The sequence below is a fragment of the Oryzias melastigma genome, linkage group LG14 (assembly GCF_002922805.2).
Source record: "Oryzias melastigma strain HK-1 linkage group LG14, ASM292280v2, whole genome shotgun sequence".
Taxonomy (NCBI): Eukaryota; Metazoa; Chordata; class Actinopteri; order Beloniformes; family Adrianichthyidae; genus Oryzias; species Oryzias melastigma.
The window spans coordinates 1,676,930-1,690,825 of NC_050525.1; the positions used below are offsets into that span (position 1 = coordinate 1,676,930).

The window sequence follows — 13,896 nt, forward strand, 5'->3', positions numbered from 1 at the left end:
TCCATCCATCCATCCATCCATTATCCATCATCCATCATCCATCCATCCATCCATCCATCATCCATCCATCCAGGACCGGGTTGCAGCAGTCTAAGCAAAGAAGCCCAGACTTCCCTTTAGGTCCTTTGGGGGGATCCTGAGGCGTTCATAGGCCAGCCGAGAGACATAGTCTCTCCAGTGTGTTCTGTGCTGTCCCCGGGGCCCCCGCCCAGTGGAACACCTCCCCGGGGGGTGTCCAGGAGCCACCTGAGCCAGATGTCTGAGTCACCTAAACCGACTCCTCTCAATGTGGAGGAGAAGCGGCTCTACTCCGAGTTCTCTCTGGGTGACTGAGCTTCTCACCCGATTTCTAAGAGAGCGCCCAGACACCCTCCAGAGGAAGATCATTTCAGTCTGGATCTTGTTCTTTTGGTCATGATCGAGAGCTCACCATCATAGGTAAGTTCTGAAACGAAGATCGAGAGCTTTGATTTCTGGCTAAGCTCCGTCTTCACCACAACAGTCCATCTTCCCCTCTTGATCAAGACTCCAAGATACTTAAACTCCTCCACCTCTTCGTCTACCCAGAGAGAGCAAACTGCCTTTCTCTGGTCAAGAACAGACCTTCACCTGAAGCTTAATAGGATTCCTGTTTTTGAGATTTCACACCATCATTACTTTGTCCTTTAATGACTTGTTATTAGTATTTGTGGGTGTAGATTTCTTGGTGCACTCTGGGCTTTACAGAATCCACCATCAGCAGAGCTGAACATGAAGAAAAAAATACACTGAAGAACCAAAATAAAACTCAGTCTCCAGAAGGATTTTATGCTAATAAAAGTGATTTAAATCTAAAATTTCAATCCACAAAATGAAAAGTGATTGCAGATTTAAGTGGCGTAGGACAACAGATAATAAGCTCCATCCAGGGTGTGTGTCTGCAGGGACCTTTCACAACTGAACAAAGTGCTCAGACATCAGCAGTCGGCCTCAGAGCTGCAGACTCCAGGGGGATGACAATGCATATATAAAGTGTAATTAATGTTCTCTGGGTCTCATGGGTGTTTGGCGAGGGATCCTCCTTCTCCTCTCATTTGCTACCAGCTAACTCCTTTACCTGCCAACAAGGGTGTGGATGGGTCCCAGCTCCCCTGGGTGGAGACAGCAGTCTGTGCTGCAAAGCAGCCAGCTGTCATCTTCCATCTCCCTGACAAACTACTCCCTGTAGGCTAAGTCCAGCGAGAGCAGGCTTAGCTTCCAGGCTCCAGCAGAACATCCGTCATTAGCATTAAAATGCTAAGTGAGGCATAAGCAGTCCCCGGTGCATGTGCTGCTGCATTGAAGGGTCAGAAGAGGTCATTCCCAGTGAAACATCACAATCAATATCCACCGAAAGCTGTGGCTGACTCCTCTGTCTGAGAGGGAGTGGGAGGTCTGCAAACACACAAACTTTCTTATGTTAGTTTTTGGACAGTCCTTCCTCACACGGGCAGCTTCAGAGCTAACCCTCTCCTGAAGAGAAATCTTTTCCTTTCTCATCTATACTCTGATTTGGATCAGCAAACAAGGAGGCTCAGCCGCCTGTATATCCATCTTGCTAATCCATGTCAATCTTCTCCACTTACAAATGCTATTACCGGTCAGGAGAGACTGCTGCTGGCAAACAAGCTCACCAAAGCAGATGGGAAGATGAGAAATTCCCAATCGCCAAACCTCCTGCTGTACCTCCGAGTCCCTGAGGTCCACGGCTTGTTTTGAGAAGTGCTAACACTCTAAAAAGGAGGTGTCTATTCTGGTCATAATGAACACTCCTGGGCCATGCAGAGCGAGGAAGAAGGAAAAGAGACGTATATACCAGCTTCCCTCTCAGGGGGGTTCATTTGTCAGTCTTCTTCATCCCTGAAAACAAATAAGTGCAATTCCCAGCAGGATTCCCCCATTGTGGAGCCTTGTTCTGCTGCAGATTCTAAGCAGGTTTTGCTGCCTGGCCTCTCAGCTCAGAGCAGAGAATGAGGCCTCTGGGTTTGCGTGGGTTGGCCAGAGAGGCCGAGGCTGGTTTCAAAGGAGGAGCAAAAGGGTCTTTGTCAGGGTCAACTGGGTGTCTGGCGGTAGGAAAGCCTTTCATTATGTGTGAATGTCAGGGGACCCAGAGGGGACTCAGGGGAACAACTCATTATCTGAGCGGGAGTCGTGTCCAACAGTTCACAGGAAAGCTGCAGCAAACCCAACACTTCGCATTTCTCTCTGTGAGCGTTAAAACCTGCACAGCAGCGTGGTGCGTTTAAGGCTACGCTCTGCACATGGAAATGTGACAATTTTAGCCAGAATGAGATTAAAGATGGTAACATCTTGAAACAAATGTAAAATAAAAGCTTCTTATCTTCCAAAATACAGCAAAATACAGTCTCTACAGCTGCGAAACAAGCATTGACTGATAAAGAATACTTTCACGTGTGCATTGGCTTTAATTTCACAAGATTAAAAACTCAAAACCAGGGGTCTCCAAACTACGGCCCGCGGGCCGGATCAGGCCACATTTGACCCGGTCCTCCACACACTATCAGAAACGCTGATTGAGAACCATATAAACGTGACTTTGTATTCCATCCTTCTGCAGGCTGAACAATGATGGGAGAAGATAGAATATTTATTGGTTTAAAAGTGATTCACGTTTGCTTTATTATTATCTTCTGTAGGTTTTTCAGCTCTTTTGCTCATTCAGGTCTTTTTATGTTAGCTTTTTCAACTGTTTTGGCAGTTACTAAGGATTTATTGGCTATTTTGGAATTTAGCTAATATTTTAGCCACAGGCTAACTGTTTTGGCTTATTTAAACTTTTCCCCTCAGTTTTTAGGCTAATTATGAGTTTAGTTTATATTTCAGCTACATGCTAGCTGTTTTGACTAAATTACACATTTTACCAGTTTTTTAGGCTAATTTGGCATTTTGCTAATATTTTAGCTCACTATTAACTTCAGCGGTTTCAGCAATTACCTGGCACATTTTTAGTTATCAATTTCAGCATCTTCAGCGGCCACATTCAGCTTACAGCATTCACACTAGCATTATTGCGGATTATGCTATATATTTATTTTTTAAAATATTTTTTACTATTATTTTTCTATGAAGATTACATAAATTAATTATTTAAGATTTGGCTATATGCGACTTTCTGGAAAACCATAAATGTTTATGTTTAGGCTGTGATTGTTTCACCTTTTTTTGTTAGCCTACAAACCGATCCCGGCCCCCCATCAGAGAACAAAACAGTTATGTGGCCCTCAGAAAAAGTTTGGGGAGTTAAACCACTGACTGTATATGAGAACTAGACTGAGTGAGCCCTCACCCCTCACGTTCCAAACAGAAAGTACCTGCTGGCTCAGAGAAGCCAAAATCCCACAGACTTTTATCGACAAATAAACAGCTATAATTGCTCAGTCCTTTCATTGGTCAGAATAACCATTCTGGTTCTGATTCATTTTAGCATTTTTTTTTAATCCTGATTTTTTGTTGTTATTCAAGTTATAAACTGACCAATCAGATATAAGAATATGTGGTTCCTCATGGCCCATGAGTGGTAGGGGTGGGGCCTTCCAACAATCTTGATTGGTTGCCATAGAAACGTTGACTCAGACCAACTCAGACCAATGACTGATTGCTGGCTCTGCCTGGCTTCATGTTGTCGTAGCTGAAGGTACGTCATTTTATTAAGGATGACATCACACTCAGTCCCATATACAGTCAATGGTCGGACACATGTTTCTGTCCTGTGAACTGCGTTGCATATCATATTCTTATCATATTGGACTATTTTCTTGTAGACTCATTTTCCATAAAGTTGTGATAAAAACAGTCCTGATATTTAGACTGAATTCTTGTTAAACATCAAGATTCCAGCCGTGAGAGCCGATCATCTGTTAGAGCTCATATGTGTTTTTGGCACAGCTGTTAAATACTGAGTAAATGACGATGAGTGCAGTGTAACATAATCACGTCATGAATCAGATCACATTTTATCAGGAGTTTGTCTTTTGATTACATCTGGTGTAGTCTTCTGCTAAGCATCTCTTCATCTTTTATGAGCTGAAATATTATGAGCACAATCTGTCCTGAGCAGTGACAGGAGAAGTGATGTACACACCATCAGGTTCCAGGTGGTAAATGCAGAACATTTACCGTACGAGATTTAATTGCAATCCCCTGACACAGCCTGTGGAGTGATTAATAAACATCACCGTTTCAAACACTAGCTCCTTCTGAAAATGACATTTGTGTCTGAGGCACTTTGCTCGTGTGTGACAGCCAACACCGTGTCTGCCGACATCGTGACAAATTGATGGCTGCAGTGACCTTTGCTACACGCCAGGCCTTCAGTCTCTGCCATCACCCTCCAGCCTCAAAATAGCCTCTTGATGTATTCTGCACAGTTGTGCTTTTTTAGTTGATTTCAGCCGAGCAGGAGTCGCATAACTCCCATTGAACAGAGCCGACCAGCTAGCACACAGGGCGGGGCCACGACTGGCAGCTGACCTGATGCATACATCAGTGTGGAGCTCAGCGAGGAGCGACGGCTCTGATCAGAATTCATGGAACCAGAAGAATTCCAAGTGTGGTGTTGTTTCCACTGACATGAGAACAGTTAGCAATAGATCTGAAGATGATCCTTTACACTGAAAAACAAGCAGCTAATGAGTACTCGGCAAAAACTCAACCTTAACCCAAGAGAACCCATGGCGACATCAATGTCACAGAAAAACATCAGACATTCATCTATGTTTGTGGCGTATTCCATATAATTCTTATAGGATAAATTAGTCTGGGTCTTTATGGGTGAAGAGAGTGAAAAAAAACTCTTCCTTAAAAACAACTTTTTTGCTTGGTAAAAAGAAATAATCTTATCAAGAAAGTTTTTCAATAGCAAAGTAATGGTGGTTTGAGAAAACGTTACTGAGTGACTAGAATTTTTTTCCCTAAAATAAGAATTTTTGGTCAGACCATTTTTTTTTTGCTTATTTAAATCATATCTGCCAATGGGGTCAGAACTTTTGACTGGTTTCTAGGAGACCAGTTTGGTTGAACCTTTATTTATCCAGACAGGTCGACGACCTAAAATTTTTGCAGTGCAACTTGAAACAGTTCCTCAGAAGGCTGGACAACAGTGATAACAAAATTACAAAACTTACAAAGAACACTGACTCATTGGAACCAAAAAACAAATATTGTAAGTATACTGCATGCAGGATATGCTCAAACACATGGAATGCCTTTAACAAAAAAAAAAAAACACGCACTTCTGCCGCTCATCAACCAAACGCAAATAGCTTATACTTGTATAGCGCTTTCTACCCTCCTTCGTGGGCCCAAAGCGCTTCACAGTCACAGACCCATTCACCCATTCACACACACCGCTGCCGAACACTGGCCCCAACCTCCCACCAGAGGCAATTCGGGGTTAGGTGTCTTGCCCAAGGACACTTCGACACATGGGCGGGCAAGGTGGGAATCGAACCCACAGTCTTCCGATTAGGAGATGACTGCCCACCACGGCCGATGAAACAACTGCTCAATTATTTTCAGTAATATTTATTCATTACTCTTGATATAAGAAACCCCACAGGTCATTTGCTTTAGTGAGAAAATATCTTATATCAACATCCTAAATCCAGACGCGTTCTCACATGTTCAGATCGCAGATTTGTTTGATTATAAAAAAAGAAAAGTTGTAATATGCATGATGTGTTTTAAAACCAAGTTCTTACTTTGAATGAACATCACACAAATCTAATCAACAAACTGTAGAGTTTTTGTTGTGTACAAGAATATCTGATTATTTATACGCTAATCCTTTACCACTGAGAATAGAAACAAAACAGTGCAGCTTTAGCATTCGGTTGCCTGAAACCTTTCAACCATTTCAAGAAGAAGGAAACAAGTCCTAAGGTTCCTCTCTTGTCTGTTCCAGTCTGTGAATGAATCCTTCTTTCTTCTTTCTCGAATGGTGAATTATAAAGTACCCCATAACTGACCATTCTAGAGCTGATGCTAAGGCTTAACTACTGGTATGCTCTGATTTATTAACTGATATTTGTATGTATCTAATATTTTTTCATTATTTACTACCACATTACCAAAGACCTCCATAAAAAGCCAATATGTGCAATATTAGGTTCAGGAAAGTATAACATTTAATAACAATTTCCTCAATTCAATTACACATATTATGTTTATATTGTTGTATTAGTGCAGTTACAAGTCACAAGTACTATTCCAATAATATTAATGGATTGGATTTTTCTGTGCTTTTCCAGACGCTTGCAATGTGTGTGCATTATTCATTCATACTTGGTGATGGTGAGCTACTGATGAAACCACAGCTGCTTTGGGGCAGACTGACAGAGGCGTGGCTGACAGTACGGCCCCTCTGACCATCACCGGGACATTCACACTGGAGCCACACTGGAGGCAGGGAGGGGGAAGTGTGTTGCCCAGAGACACAATAACAATTGACCGGGTGTAGGGGGATCGAACCACCAATCCTCCAATTATTGGCCCACCTGGTCAACCACCTGAGCCACTACTTTCCCTAAACTACTACATTACTCTATAGCAGGAGTATCAAACTCAATCACACAAGGGACCAAAATACAAAACACACCTTAGGTCACGGGCCAAACAGGGTAAACATTTAAAAATGTAACTTTTTAACATTATTTTTAACAAGATGTATAGCATTACCTGTGATAATGCTGTAAGCTGAATTTGGATGCTAGTGATGATAGCTGAAGATGCTAGTGATGATAGCTGAAGATGCAACTGATGTTAGCTGAAGATGCTACTGATGTTAGCTGAAGATGCTAGTGATGTTAGCTAAAGATGCTAGTGATAATAGCTAAAGATGCTAGTGATGTTAGCTAAAGATGCTAGTGATGATAGCTGAAGATGCTAGTGATGATAGCTGAAGATGCTAGTGATGATAGCTGAAGATGCAAGTGATGATAGCTGAAGATGCTAGTGATGTTAGCTGAAGATGCAACTGATGTTAGCTGAATATGCTACTGATGTTAGCTGAAGATGCTAGTGATGTTAGCTAAAGATGCTAGTGATAATAGCTAAAGATGCTAGTGATGTTAGCTAAAGATGCTAGTGATGATAGCTGAAGATCCTAGTGATGATAGCTGAAGATGCTAGTGATGATAGCTGAAGATCCTAGTGATGATAGCTGAACATGCTAGTGTCATGTGCAGCATGTCTCTCATGAATTACTAGCACCCACTTTAGCACACAGTTCAAAGTTCTCAGCCTGATTTCTCTCTATTAAAATGTGATTCCTGTCCTGTGATGATTCCTCTCCATCGGATTATTTTGTTGTCAAGGTTTTTGAAGTCAATTGTAAAACACTGCATCTCCTTTAGTTACTTTTTCAGACCTCCACCATTCATTACTCGAGAAGACTCGATCCATACATATGGCGCACATCTGTCACACCTTATGTCACGTGGACACCGGGGAGGGGAGGAGGAGGAGTTGCTCAGATTTAAAGTCACAGCTGTCAACAAGCTTTAGCCTTCTCACTCTTGCAGCTTTTCATAGAAGATCGTGATAAAACGATCCCTCAAAAATAACAGATCGTCAGCTTTGGAGATCGTAAGACGGTTTATATCGTCATATCGCCCACCACTACTCTGCCCCTCACTTCTCTCAAATCAATCGTCTTGTTTCTCCTAAGCATGAAATAAATGGTGAAATAAATGCTGGAATCTCTAGTCTTTATAACCCTGAATATATATCCTGGTTCTCAAAGTCACATTGATGTGTCTAACTGAACTGGTTGTACAATCAGGACTGCTGTTTAGAAATTCACAAACTTTTTTAAAAGTAAACTAACTTTAAAGCATTAATTTTTCCGTTTTCTATGTTTAACTCTCTATCTGTATCATATTTGATCCATGCTTTTCTGAACCTATATCTCATTAGCATGATCCAAACCCACTGGATATGACTTGGTCAATATTTTCCGCCCTGAGGTTCATCATCTTTCCACTGGGGGTACCAAATTTGAAACAGTGGCTAAATAAGGTGCTTTGTTTTCATGAACACTCAAATTTTAATATCTTATTATATCTTACTAGAACTGTGAGGAAAAACATTCCACATCACCCATTATCACAACTGATACTATCTAAGATACTATTAATCCATCCATCCATCTTCTTAACCGCTTCTTCCCTTTCGGGGTCGCGGGGTGCCGGAGCCTAACCCGGCTACTGATGGGCGAAGGCGGGGTTCACCCTGGACAGGTCTCCAGTCTGTCGCAGGGCCTCAATCACACACACATTCACTCTCACATTCACACCTAGGGGCAATTCAGAGTCGCCAATTAACCTACGAAGCATGTTTTTGGACGGTGGGAGGAAGCCGGAGTCCCCGGTGAAAACCCACGCATGCACGGGGAGAACATGCAAACTCCACACAGAAAGGTCCCAGCCGGGATTCGAACCGGGGCCTTCTCGCTGTGAGGCGAGAGCGCTAACCACTGCGCCACCGTGCAGCCCACTAAGATACTATTAAGATGTTTAAAAACATCTTCATTCAAAGAATTTGAATTTTCCGTCAGTTCTTCCACGTGGTGATCTTTAAGACAGCCGGCTCCAGCTTTGAGCACTGACAACTGACACACGGCTGCATTCTTGGGCTCTCATTTTGTTTGGCAGCAAGAAATAAAGTTGTAAGTGAGCAAGCAGCATGTGTTGACAGCTGTCCGTCCTCAGGAGAGGTGTACTCACCGAATGTTCCCTGAGAGCTCTGCGGTGGAGACCACCGTTCCATTGTTCCTAACGAAGCCTGCAGCTGCATTAATGACAGACGTCTCTCGCTCATCTTCCTCCCACTCACGAGGAAGCAATCAACTCTTTCTGCCTGAGCTTGCAGAATAGATGAAGGAATCAGTTCCTCCTGTGTTTGTCACTGTATGCAGTCCGTAACCCCAACAGTCACGGCCATCGGAGACAAATGAACATGTGCACATGTAGAATCATAACATTCATTATCTCCTGGTCTTCATTTGTACCAAAAGACAATAGATGCTAACTGAGGTGGCTGTAGCCTAAAGTACCTCTGCAGAGAGGTCATTAGAGTCATTAAAAGAGCACACCAGGCGAATATTTCAAATGACGCTCTCCTGAGGATGCAGCAGAGATGTTAAGAAGAGTTTAGGCTTGCACCTTGGCCCCGTGATATCAGTTCTCAGAGGAAATGCCATGCTGTGGCAGTAACCTTAGCTGGGGAAGTGTTCTCTCTGATCTTGTAGCCAAATCCTCCAGAGAATACTTCTTGAATTAGCTCCTTTTCCCTCCCTTCTTCAGCTCTCAGGACTTAACAGCATTAGTCGCTCCGAGAGCTCAAGCATGGCCTGGAGTGATGCTGTCTCTGGAGGGTCGGATCACCTCTTGGAGCAGAGGTTACAGTACACAAGCAGGCGTGTTGGACATCTTCCCAAACGAAGGGGGGGTCCTGGCTCTGAGGTATCCTCCTACACTCTGTCATGTCAGCAGCTCCCTGAAGCTGGAGCCAGGGGGGGCAGCGTTACACCGTCTGGACAGCCTGACATGGAGTGGAGTAGTTTTATTAGCGACTCCCAGCGGGAGCGCGGCAATAAACAGAAATAAAGTTGGCTGGGGTGTGTGGGGTTCCTTTTCCGGCTGTGACGGCGTGACAGCATTGCAGCATGCTGAGATCATCTCACAGTAACACAAACTGCTGCTTTAACAAGCTGTGATTAAGTGGAAAGGCCAAAACAGATGGTGGAAGAGCAGTTAAGATACCTCTCCGAACATTTGCACCTCATACACGCCGCATCTGCTTTATGCGTTTTGCCTAACAATTTTAGGAAAGCAAGTGCAGAAGCAGGCATATAAACAGGGTGCAGAAATCTACACGTGGCATGAAGGGACAAATTTACAAAGAAAAAGCGGTAAGACTTACAGGAAGAGACGGTCGGAGGATTAGCTCCAGCAAGGAATCAGGAAATATTTCAAGCTACCTTCCCAAATATAAACCCATTTACCAAACCACTTCAGGACTTCCACATGCTAACAGCACGGCAGAGAGGAGCATTTGAAGAGTGCATGACTGTCACATAGAGGGAAGGAAGAAGGAAAATCCTTCTGTCCTGTCTCCTACCTTTGCTAGCATCCATCTGTACTCCAACAGCAGTCTGCCTGCTCTGCTTTCTCTGCAGTCATAAAGACGCTATTTACTGATAGTGAGCATTTTCCTCCACCTGCAGGAGCTCTGATTACAGATGTGACTGCATCTGTGTGTCCCTGCTTGCTTCTCACCCCAACAACCATGCTGGCAATCTCTCTGTTTTGGGCTCCCTCCCGGGAGCAGGATGTTTGCCATTAAAGCAATTCCCCCAGCGCCATCATCACTACGTGAACGGGAGGATCAGCAGCCGCATTTCCAGCTCTCCTTTTTGAGAACGCATCTTTATATATCCCTGCGGGTGTGAGGTCTGGCTAGAAAGAAGGTAATGAGAGAAGAGCCGGGTCAGGGACTCGATGACGGGCATGCTGGCGCAGGTGACTGGCGGCAGAGGTTGGCCAGACTTCTCCAGCTCTCGGGGGAATGCTTCAGCCTGACAGATTCTCTGCAGGTTTGGCTGCTATGCTTGGGCTCACAGAGGCTTTGAAATAACAGCACAGTGTAATGCAAAAGATCCATCCAGGCTGAAGCAACTGTGGAGCGCAAACTCTGTCACCGCTGCTGAAAGCTGCACTGAGAGACGGAGCAGCTGCACAGCAAACCAGACCGTTTGACCTCAAACGAGTCACAAGTTCATAAGCCTGACGGGACTCCTGGCGGGGTCTCGTATCCCTGCTGGTGTGAAGTGAAAAGTGCTAGGTGGCTGTTACCGTGTTCCTGAGGGGAATACAGCGCCGAGGCTGCTGAGAGATCCCACCGCCGCTAAACTCCTGTCAGGCCTTTGGCAGGTTAACCACATAGTTGGATGCATAATTTACTTCACACAGGATGATGTAGACTCTGCTAAAGGTTAGACGGAGTATATCAGCTTGCAGTTACATCAGTAATGATATTTTCTTAGCTGATATTCAACCTGACAAATGAGCTGCCATCCCAGCCGTAAATTACGCATGAAATGTTGAAGCGCAGTAGCGTTTTCCTACCATTCAGTGTTTTCAAAAGGATGCCGTAAAAATCCTTGGGATTGTGGGATTTCTTTAGATTTACTGTAGATAACCACAAAAGTGCCAGTGAAAATGTGATACGCTAGCTCCAATTCTCGGTCTAAAATCGAAACGCATGTTACACCAGTGAATGGTTGCGTCTGCAGCCATTCAAACCTACAGTTTTGGGTCACGATATTGTTTTAGTTCCATATTTGATTTGTGTATTATAAAACAACAACCAGAAATTCAGAAAAATCCTGTTTTCAATTTGCTAATAAACAATGACAAAACAATATTAAATACATTCAATTCAGCACCTCACATTGACACTTTCAACGTAAACATATGTAAATTATGCAGTAGAGAGGCAGCCATTCACTCCTTCCACATTTTGGTTTAATTGTGTAACAAATGTTTCAGCTTTAAACTGAGAATTGTAGCAGCTGGAGACCAGGATGTTACGAAAATCCACAGGAATAGGCAAAAAAAAAATCTATCACTTCTGCTCCACAAAAGTCTGAAGCTCACCTTCAGCAGCAGGCTACTTCAATCCTGTTGCTCCAAGGAGCAAATGAAAGACAAAATCCAAATTTCTCCCCCAACCCTCTGACTGCTCCCTATTGGTCCAATTCTAGGGTTTTTTAAAGGGGCCGTACAATGAAAAAACAACTTTTTGAGCTTTTAAGTGTATTATACTGTTCATTCCTCACTATAAAGAACCCCAAAGCGGTATTTCGATCCATTCACGTATTTAAGAGTAATCCTCTAAAAACCTGCACACTCAGCTGCAGCCCCTCCCACACCCATGAAACAAGCAGATCCTCACCATCTGATGTCACAGAGTGAGACCGCCCCTTTCAGGAAGAGTCTGCTCTGACAGCTCCGCCCCCAGTTTAACACCAACACTCAGTATCTCCACAGAGCTAGTGATGATCAGCAAAAAACTTTCATTTTAGATGCAGATGTATCTTCCAGTCGAGTCATGTCTTCAATAAAATCCACCCTTAAACGGGTGTTTGGTGGTTTAGAAGGGGGGGGCTCCTTTAAAACCCCCCTCAGTCCGGTACAGTCGAGCTGAGTGTATTTGTGTTGTCAACCAGTGTAGCGATAGCCGGGGCTACTAAAGGCAGAAATATGGTATGTGCATCCATCTTTGAAGAAGTTTGGATTATTTTTGTGGGAGAAATGCAGAAACGCTGCCAAAGCCTCCACGATGACATCATGAAACAGGCCGCACCCACACGCAGAGGCAGGCGGAGCTTCAGGAATCGAGTTGTTTTACTTCCGGGTAGGAAAGAAACTCACAGAAATAACTAATATTTCATAAATAATTTATTTTTTTGTGTTTCAAAGGTAATATGTGATTATATCAATGGATATAGTTCACACAGTAAAAGTACACAAGTCTCCTTGAGGTAATAGAGGGTGACCTGTAGAACAAGCATTTTCTGTCTAAGGCCTGGAATTATGGACTCATTTATTTTTTAAAGTTCTTGTTTTTAACTTCATTATTGAAAACTCTAAACATTTCTTTATAAGAAATGACATAATAAATAACTGATTATTAGTACAAATATGCACTGATAGAATACGTAGTTTTGTTGTTTCTCTTTTTCATTTTACTCCGAGCACATCTGACGTTCTAATGCTCCAACAGAAAGCTCTTCCACCGAGTTTCATGCTCTGCTGTAAACCGTGTAATACGAGCGCATGACTTTTTTGTAGCGCAGAGCTTGACCGCGGCTGAGCGAACAGCGGCTCACTTGACCGCAGTCCCGAACCGTGGCTTCTGATCCGTACGGACCACAGATTATCCGTGATCCGTTACACTCCTAATTTCTTCACATTGGTGTGCTAAAGCGCTTAAGTTTATATTTAAATGTAAATGTAAGTAATGACTTTTTATTTTAGCGTGACTTTTTAAGCGTATATAATCGATTCTGTTATGTAGTTTCCAAGTGCTGACAGCTACATGCTGACGTGGACGACCAACGAGGTAGTAACGTCTGAATAGAAGACACTATTTTCCCATGTCTTTCTGCTTGGAGGGCTAAATGGAGGAGTAGAGAGAAGCTCATGAAATCCTTCATGCTAGCAGAAGTTAGTTTATTTAATCAGCACATAAAACTAAACAAACTAATTCTTTCTTTCTTCATTATGTATTGTGAATTTGCAATACATGATTATTTTTGTTGCTAGTTTTTTGTAAATTTACTTTTTATCTTACATGATCCATTTTTTGATGCCGATGCTTTTGTTAAAAAGTGTCCTTTCTTTGCCCAGTCTACACACAGTGTATGCTGACGACACTGTGGCTTATGTGTCTGGGAAACCCCTGATCCTGTCAGCAGTACCTTGACTAGAACACTTGAGAAACCCAAAGAAAACGAAATCTCTATGCTTTTCATTGAAAAGAAGTGCATCACCAAATAACATAAACATTCAAATGATTGGAGAACCAAATGAACAAGGAGAGGAAGAAAAATATCTAGGGGTGATACTGGACTCACAGCTAAATTGGAAGATATATTAGACAGATTTCAAGAAAGATAAAAGCCAGTGTGAGTGTCATGGAGCAACCTGCTGCTACCGTCTCCAGTCACCAGAGGGAGCGCTCACTAGAGTTCTGAGCTCACCACCTGCCATCACCTGGACTCATCAGCTCAGCTGTTCCCCATCACTTCATCACCTCCTCAGCATATAGTCTGGCTCCACACTCCACTCTCTG

The 13,896-nt window shown here is 43.2% G+C and overlaps 1 protein-coding gene across 12 annotated transcripts in view; it reads right to left on the bottom strand.

Moving 5' to 3' along the window:
* The window catches only part of auts2a (activator of transcription and developmental regulator AUTS2 a), a 495,300-nt gene that overhangs the window by 19,143 nt on the left and 462,261 nt on the right, over positions 1 to 13,896 (bottom strand). Inside the window, exon 1 of one of the 12 annotated variants that reach the window (XM_036215199.1) lies at positions 10,317 to 10,411. The exons of 10 other annotated variants lie outside the window; for them this stretch is intronic. In XM_036215199.1, the coding sequence (XP_036071092.1) occupies positions 10,317 to 10,380 (64 nt within the window). In that variant the 5' untranslated portion in view covers positions 10,381 to 10,411. One more of the 12 variants, XM_036215200.1, reaches the window with a different exon arrangement.